Source organism: Spea bombifrons, chromosome 5 (genome assembly GCF_027358695.1).
Source record: "Spea bombifrons isolate aSpeBom1 chromosome 5, aSpeBom1.2.pri, whole genome shotgun sequence".
NCBI lineage: Eukaryota > Metazoa > Chordata > Amphibia > Anura > Pelobatidae > Spea > Spea bombifrons.
Genome location: NC_071091.1, coordinates 41,321,912 through 41,341,496, shown reverse-complemented (window position 1 = coordinate 41,341,496; position 19,585 = coordinate 41,321,912). Strand labels below are relative to the sequence as shown.

At 39.9% G+C, this 19,585-nt stretch overlaps 1 protein-coding gene across 2 annotated transcripts in view; it reads right to left on the bottom strand.

Moving 5' to 3' along the window:
- Positions 1–393: 393 nt before the first annotated feature.
- The window catches only part of GRB10 (growth factor receptor bound protein 10), a 260,061-nt gene continuing 240,869 nt past the window's right edge, over positions 394–19,585 (bottom strand). For both annotated transcript variants that reach the window (XM_053468138.1, XM_053468139.1), the window contains exons 16-17: positions 5,223–5,316; positions 394–858 (exon numbers count right to left, since the gene is read on the bottom strand). In XM_053468138.1, coding sequence (XP_053324113.1) covers positions 712–858; positions 5,223–5,316 — 241 coding nt within the window. In that variant the 3' untranslated portion in view covers positions 394–711. The remainder of the gene's footprint in view (positions 859–5,222; positions 5,317–19,585) is intronic.

Here is a 19,585-nt window from a genome sequence, read left to right as displayed (position 1 = left end):
ATGAATAAATCCTTAAATGAAAGCACTGCTACACAGTCTTGCAGTGAGTAAACTATACTGAACTAGTAGACAGAATCTTCAGTTCACATAAATGCATAGTCAGGACTTTTAGGAGATATTCAAAAGTTATTTTTTTTAATTTGTTGTGAGCTGAGTGGAAGGAAAACACCAGAATTTATCTACATTTTTAGAAGAGCAACAGATGTATAAACATGAAAGAAATACAAATGTTCTTAACTTTCCCATGATCCTGTAGCATTTTGCACATCACTGAAAGACATCTTCTGTGCAAATTAAAAATGCAACACCAGCAATTCCTTAAAGGCGATAATCCATATTTGAAAAACGCAAAAGTGCAAACATTTATTGGTGTAAAAAAAAAACAGACCAGTCTTAGATCTCAAGAATACTCCAGGGCAATAGTCTTTATTCCAATCCTTGATAAACTACCTTGCATTCCTACCCCACATTACCTCACGATTCTAGTTCAAGGCCTGTTTTAGATAAGCAGTCTAGCATTAAAGTCTTACTGCTAATCCTATTCCATTTGCATATGGCAATACATAGCAGGGATTACAGCCAATTTTTGTTAACTGGCACCATATGAGTAACTGAAAGTTTCAAGGTGCACAGTTAACAGTATGGGTTTCCCCTTTCACCTAACACATCCATAAAAACAATATGTCCGCATGATCCAGTCTTTATCGGAGGTTATAAGGCCACTCTGATGCAGTGGTGTTTGAGTTTGCAAGGCAGAACTCCCTTGTTTAACTGATAAAACTCAACAAGCTGAATTAAATCTGTGAATTTGGTATTCCCATCATCCAGGCTAAAGAACACTTGCCCGTCATCTTCACACTGAGGAGGAAAAAAAAAAAGTTAACAGTATATTGTCCTATTCAGAAAAGTAGGATGCTAACCTATTATGCATAAAACTCTGTTTAAGTTTCTTTTCAACATCTAAAAAAGTTGATCTTTTAAAATACAAGACAAAAAGACATTTCAGAACCATGAATATTAATATGGAGTTATTATTATTATTATTCTTTATTTCTAAAGCGCCGACAGATTCCACAGCGCTGTGCAAGGTGAAAAGGTTACAGATAATGACAGGTACAATACAACGATTGTCATACAGATACACGAGGAATGAGGTAGGCTTCCCTGAAGAGAAAAGTTTTTAGTGAGCGTTTGAAGGAGGGTAGAGTTGGTGAGAGTCGGACAGCATGGGGAAGAGTTCCAGATGCAGAGCGTCAAGTGAGATAGATAAGTCTGGCAGAGGCATTGAGGACAGACTGGAGGGGGGATAGTCAGGAGAGAGGGAGGCCAGTAAGTAGGTTGTTACAGTAGTCTAGACGGGAGATTACAAGGGAGTGGAATAGTTGTTTAGCGGGGCTGGCAGTCAGGAATGGATGCATTTTGGAAATGTTGCGCAGTTGGTTGTGGCAGGATTTAGAGAGTGATTTGATGTGAGGGATAAAAGATAAGTTTGAGTCAAGAGTCACTCCGAGGCAGCGGACTTGTGGTGAAGGAGAGATAGTGGTACAGTCAACAGTGATGGAAAGGTCAGAAGGGGGAATAGAGTTAGAAGGAGCTCGGTCTTAGACATATTTATTTTGAGGTGGTGAGAGGCCATCCAGGAAGAGATGCCAGATAGGCAGCTGCTGATCTGAGAGAGGACAGATGCAGAGAGATTGGGGGTGGAGAGAGAGATTTGTCATCTGCATAGAGGTGGTATTTGAAGCCAAAGCTGTCGATAAGTTTTCCAAGTGAGGAAGTGTAGAAGGAGAATAGTAGAGGACCCAGGACAGAACCCTGAGGCACTCCAACAGACAGAGGCATTGAGGAGGAGGAGTCACCAGCAAAAGACACAGAGAAGGATCTGTTGGAAAGATACAAGTTAATCCTGTTGAGAGCAGTGTCTTGGAGACCTAGAGAGCTGAGAGTCTGTAGATTTGGAGTTGCCCTAACCAAAAATGCATCTGGCTTGCAATTGGCTTTCCAGTTCATTCTAAAGGTGTTCAGTGGGTCAGGGCTCTGTGCAGGCCATTCAAGTTCTTTCATACCAAACTCCTCAAACTATACCTTGGTTTGCACACAGAGGAAGTCATGCTGGAGCAGCCTTCCTCAAAGTTGGATGCATACAATTGTTTGAAATGTCTTTGTATCCTGTAGCTGTATGCTGTACAGTTGTACGCTGTAACTTTAATCTTCACTGGAACTAAGGGGCCTGGTCTAACCCCAGGCCTTTAGTCCTTTACAGTAGGTGGCATTCTCCTGGTATCCGCCAAGCCGCAATAAAAGATTCATCACTCCAGAGTCCAGTCGTGGTGTGTTTTACAACACTCCAGCCGGAGCTTGGAATTATGCAGGGGACCTGGATCCTCCTCTCTTGCAGCTGGTGAACGTCTACACGATATGCGTAGACAACCTCTGCTGCTGCTGGCCGGTACCTCCGCCGGGGCTTCTATGGTCGAGCCCTGGAAGGCCATGTCATGCTGGTGCGTGAGGTTCTCTCCGCGCATTGCACGGATGTCCACTGGCCGCACAGGGGACAAGTCTAGGGATCCATCACTAAGTGGGGGGTGTCACGGTCAGGACTACTTGCCAAGCCGTGACTGTGTGGAGGGCGTGGGCATGAAGGGGTTAATAGCACCAGGCCTCTGAATTTACTAACTTCACCAAATCCTGCCTGTATCCCCCCAGGTAGTTTTCCACCACTCACGATTTTGATACCGGATTGGTGAGAAATCCGAATTAGAACATCTCTCTATATATATATATATATATATATATATATATATATATATATATATATATATATATATATATATATATATATATATATATATATATATATATATATATATATATATATATATATATATATATATATATATATATATATATATATATATATATATATATATATATATATATATATATATATATATATATATATACCGTATTTGCTCGATTATAAGACGAGGTTTTTTTCAGAGCAAATGCTCTGAAAAATACCCCTCGTCTTATAATCGGGGTCGTCTTCTAATCAGACCTCAAATAGAGGTCTGATTAGGAGACTAAGATCCAGATCCCCCGCACCGCTGCAGGGGACCTGGATCCTCCTATCGTCGCCCCCCCCCCGCACGCACGCACGCACTTACCGGTGCTTCCGGAGGTGAAGTTGGCAGCGGGGGTTTGTATGCGTCCGTCGCAAATACCTTCCCCGACTGTCAGAGATCAGAGTTCCAGAGTTCCTGATCGCTGACAGCCGGGGAAGGTATTTGCGACGGACGCATACAAACCCCCGCTGCCAACTCCACCTCCTTCCGGCTGCCGCGGAATGAGACGTCAACCCGCTGCCCCGGCAATACAGCAGGAAATTGGAAGCACAGGTAAGTAAGTAAGTAAGTGTGTGTGTGTGTGTGTGTGTGTGTGTGTGTGTGTGTGTGTGTGTGTGTGTGTGTGTGTGTGTGTGTGTGTGTGTGTGTGTGTGTGTGTGTGTGTAGGGCATTTCTGGAATGCCTTACACCCCTATATGCCACTCTGGCACTTAGGGGGTTAAAAGCAATATTATGGGGCAGAGTGGCATATAGGGAGGTATAAGGCATTTCAGGAGGCAGAGTGGCGTTAAGGGGGCATTTAATAGAGCACTCTGCCTCCTGAAATGCCTTATACCTCCCTATATGCCACTCTGCCCCATAATATGCCTTTTAACCCCCTAAATGCCAGAGTGGCATATAGGGGTATAAGGCATTTCTGGAGGCAGAGTGCTCTATATAATGCCTTTTAACTCCCTTAATGCCACTCTGCCTCCTGGAATGCCTTATACCTCCCTATATGCCACTCTGCCCCATAATATGCATTTTAACCCCCTAAATGCCAGAATGGGATATAGGGGTATAAGGCATTTCTGGAGGCAGAGTGGCACATAGGGGGTCAAAAGGCATACCATGGGGCACAGTGGCATATAGAGGGTTAAAAGGCATATCATGGGCCACAGTGCCATATTGGTGTGGCAAGCCTGGGGGCAGATGTGCGTAACTGGGGGCAGGTTGGAAAATACAAGGAAATAAAAACAAAAAAAATATTTTTCTCAATCATAGCTTTTATTAAAAAAAATAGTTTACATGAATTAACATTTACTGGTAAAACTTTTTTCCTTTAGGGTCGTCTTATATTCAGGCTTTTTCTTTTTTTTCCTAAGTTAATATTCAGATTTTGGGGGGTCGTCTTATAATCAGGGTCGTCTTATAATCGAGCAAATACGGTATATACATAAGTTATGGTGGGTAAAAGGTGATGGAAACCCTTCCACTTAAATTTAACCCACCCCGGGCAAACAACATATATATATATATATATACATATATACATAAGTTATGGTGGGTAAAAGGTGATGGAAACCCTTCCACTTAAATTTAAGGGGTAGTAGAAGTATTATTAAACACTCATCCACAGACACCAGACAAGCCAGAAAGCTTGTTTTTCCCTCAGAAATCTCATGGTGTTTCCACAAGCCTACCCAGAATCCCTTGTGGTTGTGGAAACACCATGCGATTTCTGAGGGAAAAACAAGCCTTCTGACTTGTCTGGTGTCTGTGGATGAGTGTTTAATAATACTTTTATGTGCCAGTAAGTTATGGTAGGGTAAAGGTGATGGAAACCCCTCCACTTAAGATAGGAATGGAATTCCTATAACTCAGGGTCCTTATCAGTTAGGCCATGAATCACCACAGGGGTCCTTTGGGAAGATGACACCTCTAGCCAGAACAGATTCAAAGGGCATGCACAAAGAAACACATTTAAATCAAGCTCAGATTAACTCATTGAATGCTTAAACAAAGAAACTAACCACCTCTGCTGGTTTACCCTTCCATGCACCCACTACATTATATGAGTTAATCATGACAGGGGGGGCATATAGGGGGGTATAAGGGATATCAGGGGGGCAGATTGGCATACGTGAGATTGGCTCTCTGTGTATGCCAAACTCCACTCTTGTGTTTTAATGCCAAAAAGCAAATACGATAGTAATGTTTATTTCCAAAGATTTTTTTAACATGTCTGGGGGGGAAAAAAAACTGAGCAGTGCACAAACGTAGTATGAAATGCATAGTTTTTTGTGGGTGTGGAAACTTATCTAGATAAAATACAAATTATAAAAATTACGATCAAATGTTATCGCTCCATCGCTCTTAATGATGCTAAGCGCTTACCGGTAATATCTGGAAATGCTTGATTTTCTGGTGGTGGCACAGTGTAAGCACAAAAGCCTTTGGATTGCTCTGGCTATCACGAAGAATGAAAAGCCTAAAAGAACGAAAACAGTGCATGTTCAATGTATTCAAAATTCAAGGTCTTCATCTACAAACTGTTCTCAGACCATTCCTTAATAACCTTGCACATAACCTGTGCAAAAAATCTTAAGCAACGTGGAATGGCATTTGAAAAAAGCGCAGAAACTTTTAGCTATGGCCAACTTTGGCATTGACCAGTGGTCAAGTGGCTGCATGACAAGTGTTCAAATGCTCTTAGCAACACAACCTGGGTTGATTGCGTATATAAATACATACCTATAGTTGTTATGTTGAACTGGAGGCTACTAAAACCAAATGAAACATAGGGCCATAAAAAAAAAAAAAAAAAAATTTGTTAAAAGTATTGGTCCCATTTTGATTCATACCCTGTAGCTTGTAGGTTTATTAACCTATGCATGTGGGGTATTCTGGAAATTACGTTGAACAAATTTCGGTGACTTTGTATACTGCTACACATAACCGGCACTGAAAAATCCAAAGCAACACATAAGCGTGATTTAGCTACAGATAAAAAAAATATATATATATATATATACACACACATATATATATATATACACACATACACTGCTCAAAATAATAAAGGGAACACTAAGATTACACATCCTAGATCTGAATGAATGAACTAATCGTATGACATACTTCTTTACATAGTTGAATGTGCTGACAACAAAATCACACAAAAATTCTCAATGGAAATCAAATTTATCAACCCATGGAGGTCTGGATATGGAGTCACACTCAAAATCAAAATGGAAAACCACACTACAGGCTGATCCAACTTTGATGTAATGTCCTTAAAACAAGTCACAATAAGGCTCAGTAGTGCGTGTGTGGCCTCCACGTGCCCGTATGACCTCCCTACAACGCCTGGGCATGCTCCTGATGAGGTTGCGGATGGTCTCCTGAGGGATGTCCACCCAGACCTGGACTAAAGCATTCACCAACTCCTGGACAGTTTGCGGTGCAACGTGGCGTTGGTGGATGGAGCGAGATATGATGTCCCAGATGTGCTCAATCGGATTCAGGTCTGGGGAACGGGCGGGCCAGTCCATAGCATCAATGCCTTCCTCTTGCAGGAACTGCTGACACACTCCAGCCACATGAGGTCTAGCATTGTCTTGCATTAGGAGGAACCCAGGGCCAACTGCACCAGCATATGGTCTCACAAGGGGTCTGAGGATCTCATCTCTGTACCTAACAGCAGTCAGGCTACCTCTGGCAAGCACATGGAGGGCTGTGCGGCCCCCCCAAAGAAATGCCACCCCACACCATTACTGACCCACCACCAAACCGGTCATGCTGGAGGATGTTGCAGGCAGCAGAACGTTCTCCACGGCGTCTCCAGACTCTGTCACGTCTGTCACATGTGTTCAGTGTCAACCTGCTTTCATCTGTGAAGAGCACAGGGCGCCAGTGGCAAATATGCCAATCCTGGTGTTCTCTGGCAAATGCCAAACGTCCTGCATGGTGTTGTGTTGTAAGCACAACCCCCACCTGTGGACGTCGGGCCCTCATACCACCCTCATGGAGTCTGTTTCTGACCGTTTGAGTGGACACATTTGTGGCCTGCTGGAGGTCATTTTGCAGGGCTCTGGCAGTGCTCCTCCTGCTCAAAGGCGGAGGTAGCGGTCCTGCTGCTGGGTTGTTGCCCTCCTACGGCCTCCTCCACGTCTCCTGATGTACTGGCCTGTCTCCTGGTAGCGGCTCCATTCTCTGGACACTATGCTGACAGACACAACAAACCTTCTTGCCACAGCTCGCATTGATGTGCCATCCTGGATGAGCTGCACTACCTGAGCCACTTGTGTGGGTTGTAGACTCCGTCTCATGCTCCCACTGGAGTGAAAGCACCGCCAGCATTCAAAAGTGACCAAAACATCAGCCAGGAAGCATAGGAACCACCTGCAGAACCACTCCTTTATTGGGGGTGTCTTGCTAATTGCCTATAATTTCCACCTGTTGTCTGTTCCATTTGCACAACAGCATGTGAAATTGATTGTAAATCAGTGTTGCTTCCTGAGTGGACAGTGTGATTTCACAGAAGTGTGATTAACTTTGAGTTACATTGTGTTGTTTAAACGTTCCCTTTATTATTTTGAGCAGTGTATATATATATATATATATATATATATATATATATATATACACATATATATACATATACACACACAGTGGGGCAAAAAAGTATTTAATCAGCCACCGATTGTGCAAGTTCTCCCACTTAAAAAGATGAGAGAGGCCTGTAATTTTCACCATAGGTACACTTCAACTATGAGAGACAGAATGGGGGGAAAGAATACAGGAAATCACATTGTAGGATTTCTTTTTTTTTTTTTTTATTATCAAACATAAATTAACAAGCGGCAGACTCTTAATCGACTTCAGTAAGACATTAACAATCATTTCAACATCCACATATATATATATCTTAATATTATTACTGCCGCTACAAACTCCATTACATCTTGGGCAAGTTGGCCAGATTATTCATAAGATATCTTCTGGTCTCCTGTCCCAATAGAACAACAAAGAAAACAAGAAAATAGGAAAGAAAAATAATAAATACATAGAAATATAAAACAGAGAGGGTTTTACCACTATCATACTATCCAATCATACCATTCATCCCTTCCGGTCATCACTTCGGGTGTGTCTTTACATAATTTACATATATAAATTATTGTCCCTTTATACCTATAGCCTCAATAAAGGTCGGGGTATTTAGCCAGCCAAGGTCTCCACACTTTATAGAATTTGTATAGTTTCTGTTGCGCTTGATAGAAACCCCGTTCCATCACACATTGATAATTAATTTGATTTATAACATGATCTATACTAATTGATCTTTTTTGTAACCAATGTCTAGCTATAATTATTTTCATGGCCAGTAAACATTGGATAATCAGAGCTTTTTGATTAGTAGAGATGTTAATCAAATTCAAATGTAACAAGGCTTTATTGAGCATAGGATTTATATAGCTGTTCAAAGTATCCGATATAATCTCAAATAATTCCTTCCAAGTGTGTTGTAATAGGTTGCAGCTCCACCAAATATGCACATAGGTGCCCTTTACCAACCCACATCTCCAACATATGGCGGAGGTATTATGGTTAAATTTAGCCAATTTCTCAGGGGTCATGTACCATCTTAAAATAATCTTGTAGTGGAGTTCTATCATATTTAAAGAATGTGTAAATTTACTAACTTCCGCTAAACTCTTTATCCAGTTTTCCTGATCCACTTGGGAATGTAGATCCTGTTGCCAAGATTTTAAAGCACAATTTTCTACTGGTTTTTCTATTTCTTCGAATAATAGATACCACTTCCTCATACCACTATTAATTATTTCTAAAGAGAACATGTCCATTATCTTATGGCGCATCTCTGATTTTCCTCCCTCATATAGATGAGTTTTTAGATAATGACTTATTCTATATACATTGAAAAATTCAGAATTATCCAACTTAAAATCTTCTTTCAGGCAGGAGAAAGAATTTATCTTATTTAGAGTGTATATATCATTTATTCTCATGTTTCTAAAATTATCCCAGTTTTTAAGACTTAATTGTCGAATGTTAATTTGAAGAGATTCCAAAAGGGCAGATGTTATTATTTTATTATTCAGGCCCACTCGGTGTTTAAAAAGGGTCCAAAACTCTATAGCACTTTTTAAAGAGATAGGTAAAGTATTTATAATTAATTTTGTACAATCTTGATGTTTCCATAATAGGCATTCTAAGTTTGCCATTCCTGTCAGTTCTTGTTCCACAAGGAACCAATCCTCTTTATGGCTGTTTTTATATTGTAACTTCATTATATGTGTTAATATACTAGCCTTAACATATCTTTCTAGGCATGGTACATTTAGTCCTCCTTTGGTTTTACTAGCATATACATTTTTTTTGGATATTCTAGGTTTTTTGTCTACCCATATGAATTTTTCAATATTTTTTTGGAACATTTGGATCCACAGAGAAGGAAGTTTAATAGGGATCATTCGCAATAAATGAAACCATTTTGGAATTATGTATGATCTTACTACATTCATCCTGCCCATCCATGATATAAACAACCCTTTCCAATCTGCTATTTGTCGTATTAATTGATCACGGAGTTTCCCATAGTTAATATCTATAATTTGGGTTATCTTAAATGGAATAATAATTCCTAAATATTCAAATTTTGTAGTCTCCCATATGAAATCATATTCTCTTTCTAATCTTACTTATCTGTTCCGCCAGGTTCACTATAACTGCTTGGGTCTTTTTTGTATTTAATTTGTAATTGGAAAACTTACTAAAATTTATAATTTCCTGCGTCAGTTTACGATTTACAGGGTCGTACATAGAAATTAATATATCATCTGCATATAAACTTATCTTATTTTCAACATTTCCGATAATCAAACCTCTAATTTCTTTATTATTTCTGATCCTAGATGCAAAGGGTTCAACGGTAAGAATATATAAAAGGGGTGATAAGGGGCATCCCTGCCTGGTGCCATTATATATTTTGATCTAGTTAGAGCTAAAACCTTGTCCTATCACCTTCGCAGTCGGATTGGAATACAATGACAGTATTGAATCAATAAACCCCCTCTTGAAGCCATATGCATACAATGTTTCTTCAAGGAACAACCAATTAACCCTATCAAAAGCCTTCTCGGCGTCCAGGGCCAGAAACAATGATGGCACTTTATAAGAGGAGACAAATTCTACCAAATCAATAATTTTTCGTACGTTATCATTAGATTGTCTTCCCTTCACAAATCCGGTTCGATTTCGATGTATTATCTGGGGGCATATCATCTTTAATCTCTCGGCCAGTATTGCTGAATATATTTTTGTATCGATATTGATTAAGGAGATAGGTCTATAATTTGATGTATATGCCTCATCTTTCCCTGTTTTAAGAATGGGAATGATAGTTGCTTCTAACATCCCATTTGGAAATATCTTCATTGTCCGAATATCATTAAATATATTACTCAGATGGGGTGACAATTGTTTTACTAATTTCTTATAAAACAGGGCTGTGTACCCATCTGGGCCTAGGGCTTTGTGTATTTTTAATGCTTTTATTGCCCTGCAGACTTCATTCTCTGAAAAAGGGGTATGCATTTGTTCTGCTAAATCCTCTGAGATTTTTGGTAACTTTGAATCTAATAAATATTTTCTAATTTGTTCCCTATCTTGATTTTGAGCTGGGATATTATATAAATTAGAATACAATTCTCCAAAAGCTCACCCTATATCTTCAGGACTAAATACATAGTCATTACCATTTTTAATTTTATAAATTCTGGCTTTTAATTTTCTTTTTTTTAGTTGGTTGGTAAGAAGTTTTTCTGCTCTATTCCCAGAGTAATAGAATTTTTGTTTCATTTTAATTAGGTTACAATTTGTTATGTTTAAAAGGCGTTCCTCAATCTTTTTTTTTTATTTTAATCATGTTCGAAATGTCATACTCATTAGGATTCTCTCCGCTTTTCCTTTTTAAATTATTAAGCGAGATATATAAGTCGGATAATTTTTCGTTTCTTTTCGTTCTATTCTGAACATCTCTCTTGATCAGGTAACCTCTCATGACACATTTATATGCTGCCCATACGTTTCCCAAACTAGTGTCATTAGTGAGGTTTTCCTGAAAGAACTGGGCAGTCTTCTGTGTAATAAATTCTAGACCATCTTTAATAGGGAGTATTCATTAAGTCTCCAAGGCTGTAAGTTCCGTTTGTACTTTTTATTTATCTCGAGGCAGACAGGGTCATGATCAGACCAAGCAGCATTTCCTATCGATATTTTTTGCACTCTTTTAACGATTTAGCATTAGTTAGAATCAGGTCTATCCGTGTAAATACATTATGACGTTGCGAAAAATAAGTAATCTTTATCAAAAGGTCTTATAGATCTCCATATATCATATAATTCATTTTTTCCTAACGTTTCCTGGAAAGCTTTTGACATCCTAATCTGATTAGATCCTTTAGGTTTCCGAGTACTTGTACTATCACAATCATAATCTAACACACAGTTGAAATCACCCAAACACATAAATGTTCCCTGTATAAATTTCTGTATTTTTTGTAGTGTGGTGTTAAGGAAACGTATCTGTTTATTATTTGGGGCATAAACATTTAACATAGAAAATACTTTATCATCTAGTTTACATACTATAAAGACAAACCTAGCGGCTAAATCCTTTTGTTTATAAATAACCTCCGTTTTAATATTGTGAGATATTAAAATAGCAACTTCCCGTTTATAATATTCTATTACTGTATATTTCTTATTATTTAATCTGTGTATATCACTACTTTTCAAATGTGTTTCCTGGATACAGCACACATCGATACGCTCTTTAATTATGTAGTCATATAAGGAGTGTCTCTTATATGGAAGGTTAAGGCCTTGTACATTCAGTGTGGTTATTTTAATCAAATCATCCCTTTTCCCTATCATATTTATTATTATTACGCCATAGGATTACCCATTTTAGAAACGCCCGGTCATTCTTTTCCATACTCCACACATTCACTTGACTCATATAAAACTCACTCATACAACCCTTACAATTATACATTAAGGTGAACACCATTGTACTCGTTACACCGGTAGGAAAAAAAACCCCAAAATTTAGCCGGAGTTACAGTACGTCCACCTAAGATGAGACGCATAGCAGGAGTCAAATAGTATCCATCTTGTATGGAAAGGGGAAAAACAAAAAAAAACAAAAAAAAAAAAACATTTACCCGGAATGTGTATCTCGACCCATTTCATTTAAATAATATCCCAAACTAATGCATAACATTCTGTGTATCTTATGTGTATTGTGCGCCTATATCCTACTACTCACCCTAATATTTATCTCTTTCAATTCAATGGAGATATTCACACCATACCTTATTATAGCCACTCTAACGTCCTGGTAAATAATTTCCCATGATGTATATCTTGACCCATTTCGCTAGAATAGATGGCTTCCCCTAAGTTTCTATTATTCCGTTATTTCCAATATCTATATAACTGACACATACCATACTGTGTTTTTTTTGTGATATTTACTGTGTGTCTATGTCCTTCCAATCTCACTTGTGTATGTAATATTCAATTAAGTAAAATTATTCAACCCATTCCTTTTGTAATCATCCTATCATTCTAATAACTAAATCCCGTGGAGTGTCTAAACCCATTTTGTTTAGGTAAATAACTTTCAGTAATTATCTACTATTCTATTATCTTCAATATCTATCTAAATGGGACAAAATTCTATGTATTCCCCATAGTATATATCTCCATAGTATATATCTCCTTTGAAATTATATAAAGATATTAACCCAATTCATTGTTATAATCATTCTATCAAATATCATGTGAGAGGAAAGGGGAAAAAAAAAAAATATCCTTTCCTTAATAACATGCTGTACTAATTGACATAGGATTATCATTTAACCATTGCTTCACTTCTTCAACAGTGGACATCTTAATTGTTTTCCCGTTCTAATAATCATTTTAACTGGGAAACTCCAGTTATAATTAATTTTACGGTCTGAGGATCTTAGCCACTTCTTTAAACTCCATTCTTTTTTGTCTTGTATGTGTAGATAAGTCCTGGAAAAAGAGTAGATTTTTAAATTTGTCCTTTTTAGAAATAAAGTTCCTTGATGTTTTTAAAATTTTTTGACGTGTATAGAAGGTTGAGAAGCGTACAATTATATCTCGTGGTATTGATTCTGCGATATTCTTCGGTTTAAACGTTCTATGTATTCTTTCCAATTCCTCTTCTCTTATTGTTCCTGAAATATCCATTTCTTTAACCCCCTTGGCTGCTAAGCCATTTCCCACCCTGGTGCTAAGCTGGTTTTCGCCATTTTGGTGCATCTCACGTTTAAACGCGTTTAGAAGTAAATTTCTAGGGAATAAACTATACAAGCCATATATTGTTTTTTTCAGCACACCCAGCAGATTTATATGTGTATGTCTCATTAGGTTTGCAAAATATAGCCAAAAAAGGGAAAAAAGTGTAATTTTTCATTTCCGACTCAATAAAAACTAGTTTGTAATTTTATTTTTCTAAACTTTAATATCAAAAGCTGTGCTGCTAAATATTTGTAGTAGGTAACCGGTCTAAAATAAACAGAAATTGAGAAAAGTAACTGTGTTTTTCTAATATTTTATTGCTAAAAGTAAAATGTATTAGACTATCACAAAAGACATCTTTACATTTAATGCATGGCTGGCGTCAATTAAACAGCTCTAGCTGCCTGGGATGTTAAAATGTGCCAACAAAACTATATATTTTTAGAAACTAAACCCCCAGCCGCAGCAAATGAGGTCTTATTTGTATTTGTATCACAAATCTGACATGCACAACAAATAAGTGAATATCACACTTCTAAAAATAAAAATAAATAAAGTTAAAAGCGCCAAGTTCATTTATGTCTTGCGCACTCCAGTCTTGTGCTACTAATACATGCAGCCCCTCATTTGATGCGCCAAGGGGTGTAGTTTATGAAAATGTATACTTTATGTACCATAATTTAACTTTCCAGCTGTCTAGAGCTGTCTAATTGCAGGCATCACCCCTAAATGTTTTAAGACAATTTTTAACAAGATTCTCCAATCTGCCATATCTGAAGTTAAAGTGGTCTAGACATCTGGGAAGTTAAATTAGGGTACATAAAGTACACAAATAATGATGGAATGTGTCGCTTTGGCTAGAAAATGTTTTTTCTAACCATAGCGACATGTTCATTTGTGTCTTGCGCACTCCAGGTTTGTACTAGAAACACATGTAGCCCCTCATTTGATGCGCCAAGGGGTGTAGTTTTTGCAAATATGTACTTTTTGTGCCATAATTTAACTTCTTACGTGAGCAGTAATGCCACGTCAAGGCTTCAACCCTAATTACTGACCATTCACAAGCCTTTCATATCTTCATTCACTCGCAGACGCACACACCCTACTTTCCATACATTCACTCACAGACGCACACACCATTCTTTCCCCTTACAAGGGAATGTGACTTTTCATAGCTATATGATCACTGTGGTAACATTTAGCTAGAATACTTAAACTTTTTTTTTTTTTAAGTTAAACTTGTTTATGTTTAGATAATTTAATTTGGGGGTCTCTAGGCAATTTTGATCTTTATTTATCTGCCTTTAGAGGCCCCCAAATAATTTTTTTGTACATTTTATTTTTTTAACTTAATATTTTTTATTCTTTTCACAAGCATTATACCATTGGAAAGGTGAGGTGATTACCTTTCCAATGGTATATGTTGGGGGTCTGTAGCTGCTTAGATGCCTGAGATACAGGCATCTAAGCCGCATGCCCCCATACCGCTTTAACTGACAATTGTCAGTTATTAATAAAGTTGCGCGGTGACGTCATCGCGTCATTGCGCGTGCCGTCACCGGCCTGATCGGGAGGCCCCGGTGATGCCCTTCAGTGTGAGGGGCAGATCGCCGGGGTAGGTGGTGATGGGGGTCAACAGACCTCCATAAAGGTAGGAGAGTGCTAGCGACGGCATGGTGCCGTCGTTAGCACCTGACTGGGACTGCTAGCGACGGCACCATGCCGTCGTTAGCAGTCAAGGGGTTAAACAGTTCTTGTAAATATTCTCTCATAGATTCTTGTTTTATGTCCTCTGAGATACCGCGGATCCTTATATTCTTCCTGCGTGATCTATCCTCTGTATCTATCAGTCTTTGTTCAAGGTCCTTGATCATGCTCTCTTTTCAGCTTAATTCATCTTTAATAGTGTTTATCTCGTATTCCAAATATTCCGCTTTTTGTTCATTTAATTTTAAGCGGTCATCCATTCTTTTATATTCATCTTTCCAGTCTTTATGTAGCTTCGAAATTTCTTCTTTGAAAAGATTAAGCTGTGTTTCCATACATTGCTGGAGGTAATCTTTAGTAATCATTTGTGATACTTGTGCGCCAGGGCTTAAGGATTGTCTTCCTTGTTCATCAACTGTAATTTCTGACAAATATAGTGATTCCTCCAGCCTTTTAGAGGCCTGAGGTGAAAATAAGGCTGTGATCTTTTTATCTTTTTTTGGTTCCATTTCCCTCTTTTCCCTTTTTTTATATTTTGGTTCTTCTTTTTTCGAGGCCATCTTAATAAAAGAGAATATATCTGGATGTAGATTTATATCTTGCGGAGTATTATTCAAAGTTATTATTTTTTTTCGTTTATTTATTTTTTGTTATTATTGTCCTTCCTTCTTCCTCTCCCTTTCAGGTTCAGCTCAGATTCCGTCTATATATTATTATTAATCCAGTTTACATATTATGAATGTTCATATCCACTACTGCATAAATATGTTCTGGGCAATGTTAATTGCATATCTTTCCATATCTTTCCTCGTCTCCACGTCTGCGCGTCCGCACCTCGACCCTCCTCACCTCCGCCAACACCGATCGCTCTCAGGCTTTAACAAGCGCCGGTAGTCAGCAGTAGACAGCCTTCCTCCGTCCGGTTAGAACCGCATCCTCCGCCTCAACCTCCGATTCCTGGTAGGTACAGCAACTCCTATCGCGCCTTGCTCCTGCTCGCCTCTCACGCGCTCCTCCCCCGTGCGCGTCTACGTCATCCCGCAACATTGGAGGATTTCTAATGAATTTCCCGCCACATTGTAGGATTTCTAAATGGTAAATTCCTCGGTAAAATTAGTTTGGCCACCTACAAACAAGCAAGATATCTGGCTCTCACAGACCTGTAACATCTTCTTTAAGAGTCTCCTCTGTCCTCCACTCTTTACCTGTATTAATGGCACCTGTTTGAACTTATCAGTATAAAAGACACCTGTCCACAACCTCAAACAGTCACACTCCAAACCCCACTATGGCCAAGACCAAAGAGCTGTTGAAGGACACCAGAAACAAAATTGTAGACCTGCACCAGGCTGGGAAGACTGAATCTGCAATAGGCAAGCAGATTGGTGTGAAGAAATCAACTGTGGGAGCAATCATTCGAAAATGGAAGACATACAGGACCACTGATAATCTCCCTCGATCTGGGGCTCCACGCAAGATCTCACCCCGTGGTGTCAAAATGATCACAAGAACGGTGAGCAAAAATCCCAGAACCACACGGGGGGACCTAGTGAATGACCTGCAGAGAGCTGGGATCAAAGTAACAAAGGCTACCATCAGTAACACACTACGCCGCCAGGGACTCAAATCATGCAGTGCCAGACGTGTCCCCCTGCTTAAGCCAGTACATGTCCGGGCCCGTCTGAAGTTTGCTAGAGAGCATTTGGATGATCCAGAAGAGGATTGGACAAATGTCATATGGTCAGATGAAACCAAGGTAGAACTTTTTGGTAGAAACTCAACTCGCCGTGTTTGGAGGAGAAAGAAAGCTGAGTTGCACCATTTTTCTGCAAAGAGACCAGGACGACTGATCCATGTAAAGGAAAGAATGAATGGGGCCATGTATCATGAGATTTTGAGTGAAAACCTTCTTCCATCAGCAAGGACATTGAAGATGAAACGTGGCTGGGTCTTTCAGCATGACAAAGATCCCAAACACACCGCCCGGGCAACGAAGGAGTGGCTTCGTAAGAAGCATTTCAAGGTCCTGGAGTGGCCTAGCCAGTCTCCAGATCTCAACCCCATAGAAAACCTTTGGAGGGAGTTGAAAGTCCGTGTTGCCCAGCGACACCCCCAAAATATCACTGCTCTAGAGGACATCTGCATTGAGGAATGGTCCAAAATACCAGCAAAAGTGTGTGAAAACCTTGTGAAGACTTACAGAAAACGTTTGACCTCTGTCATTGCCAACAAAGGGTATATAACAAAGTATTGATATGAACTTTTGTTATTGACCAAATACTTATTTTCCACCATAATTTGCAAATAAATTCTTTAAAAATCAGACAATGTGATTTATGGACTTTGTCTGTCTCTCGTAGTTGAAGTGTACCTATGGTGAAAATTGCAGGCCTCTCTCATCTTTGTAAGGGGGAGAACTTGCACAATTGGTGGCTGACTAAATACTTTTTTGCCCCACTGTAATATATTATATATATATATATATATATATATATATATATATACCGTATTGGCTCGAATATAGGCCGCACTTTTTTCCCCCACTTTAAGTTTTTAAAGTGGGGGTGCGGCCTATATTCGGGGTCTAGCGCCCGACGCCCGGGACATGCAGTCCCGGGCGCCGGGCAGGCAGCGGGAGTAGGATACGGGTCCCCTGCACCGCTGCGGGGATCCGCAGTGGTGCAGGGGACCCGTATCCTACTCCCCGATACGCTCAGACAGCCTCCCCTGCCAGCACTTCCCACGGGGGGGGGTGCCGGCACGGGAGGTTGTCTAAGCGTTTTACCTCTGCCCACCCCCGACTTACCGGAGCAGACGCCCGGGTTTCTTGCGGGGCCGGCGGGAGACATCTACGCAATACGCGTATGCAACTTCCGGTACCGGTATTGCGTAGATGCGTATTGCGTAGATGTCCCTCGCCGGCCCCGCAAGACACCCGGGAGTCTGCTCCGGTAAGTCGAGGAGGGGGGGGCAGAGGTGGACAGTGGCAGCATATCTCGGGGGGGGGAGGACAGTGGTAGCATATCGGGGGGGGACAGTGGTAGCATATCGGGGGGGGGAGGGAGGACAGTGGTAGCATATCGGGGGGGGGAGGAGGACAGTGGTAGCATATCTCGGGGAGGGAGGACAGTGGCAGCATATCTCGGGGGGGGGAGACAGAGTGGCAGCATGTTTTTTTTGGTGCTTTTTTAAAGAAAAAAAACTTTTTCTTTAAAAAAGCACCAAACTTTTAGGGTGCGGCCTATATACGGGGGCGGCCTATATCCGAGCCAATACGGTATATATATATATATATATATATATATATATATATATATATATAACACGTCTGCGCGATGTGCTTTAACAATCTCCATTGCCGGCACTTCACCCGGCGGAAGTGCCGGCACCAGAAGTTGTGAAGGCATATCGTGCAGATGTCCCCCTCCGGCCCCGCTAGACACCACGGAGTCTGATTTGGTAAGTCTAGGGTGGGGGGATATCTGGAGGGGACAGAGTGGCAGCATATCTCGGGGGGGGGCGGGACAGAGTGGCAGCATATCTCGAGGGGACGGGACAGAGTGGCAGCATATCTCGAGGGGACGGGATTATTTCATTGCTACTGTTGTAACTTTGAGCAATGACATCCTTTAAAATTTCAACATAACCAGTTGACCACCTGAGAAACTGATACTTTAACTAAATAGGTACAATGGAAACAGTGTTGCATTTTACAATTTTTTCAAAAAGTGCCCTTGACATTACAGAGAACTCAAATTGATTTAGATTCATACATAAGGAAATCCCTTATTGTTTTTTTTTGGGGGGGGGGCTTGTGTAGCAGGGATAAATTCCCTGTATGTGAAGTGATTGGGTCATATAATTAATGCAAAAATACATATATAATAATGATAATCAACTTTTAAATTCAACTAATCAATAAAAAATGGTTACAAAATGTTTGCGCATCAGTTTGGCTGAAACCGTGATTAAACTTCTTAATTGCAGAATACTTTTTTTGGGGTCAGACACTAAAATTTTAGACTGCTGTCCATTAACCAACATTGAGCTACAGCGCTTATTCAATTATTCAGCACTTCCTCATCTTTAGGAGAAACAGTTATTCACAGGCATTGTTTGGATATTTAATTTTACACTTACTGACCACTTTATTAGGTACACCTGTTCAATTGCTTGTTAACACAAATAGCTAATCAGCCAATCATATGGCAGCAACGCAATGCATTTAGGTATGTAGACATGGTGAAGACAATTTTCTGAAGTTCAAACCAAGCATCTGAATGGGGAAGAAAGGGGATTTAAGTGACTTTGAACTTGGCATGGTGGTTGGTGCCAGACGGCTGGTCTGCGTATTTACTGGAATTTTCACACACAACCATCTCTAGGGTTTACAGAAAATGGTCAGAAAAAGAGAAGATATCCAGTGAGTGGCAGTTCTGTGGATGAAAATGCCTGGTTGATGTCAGAGGTCAGAGGACAATAAGCAGACTGGTATGAGATGACTGAAAGGCAACAGTAACTCAAATAACTATTTGTTACAACCAAGGTATGCAGAATACCATCTTTGAATGCACAACACGTAGAGCCTTGAAGCAGATGGGTTAGAGCAGCAGAAGACCACACCGAGTGCCACTCCTGTCAGCGAAGAACAGGAAACTGAGGCTACAATTTGCACAGACTCACCAAATTGG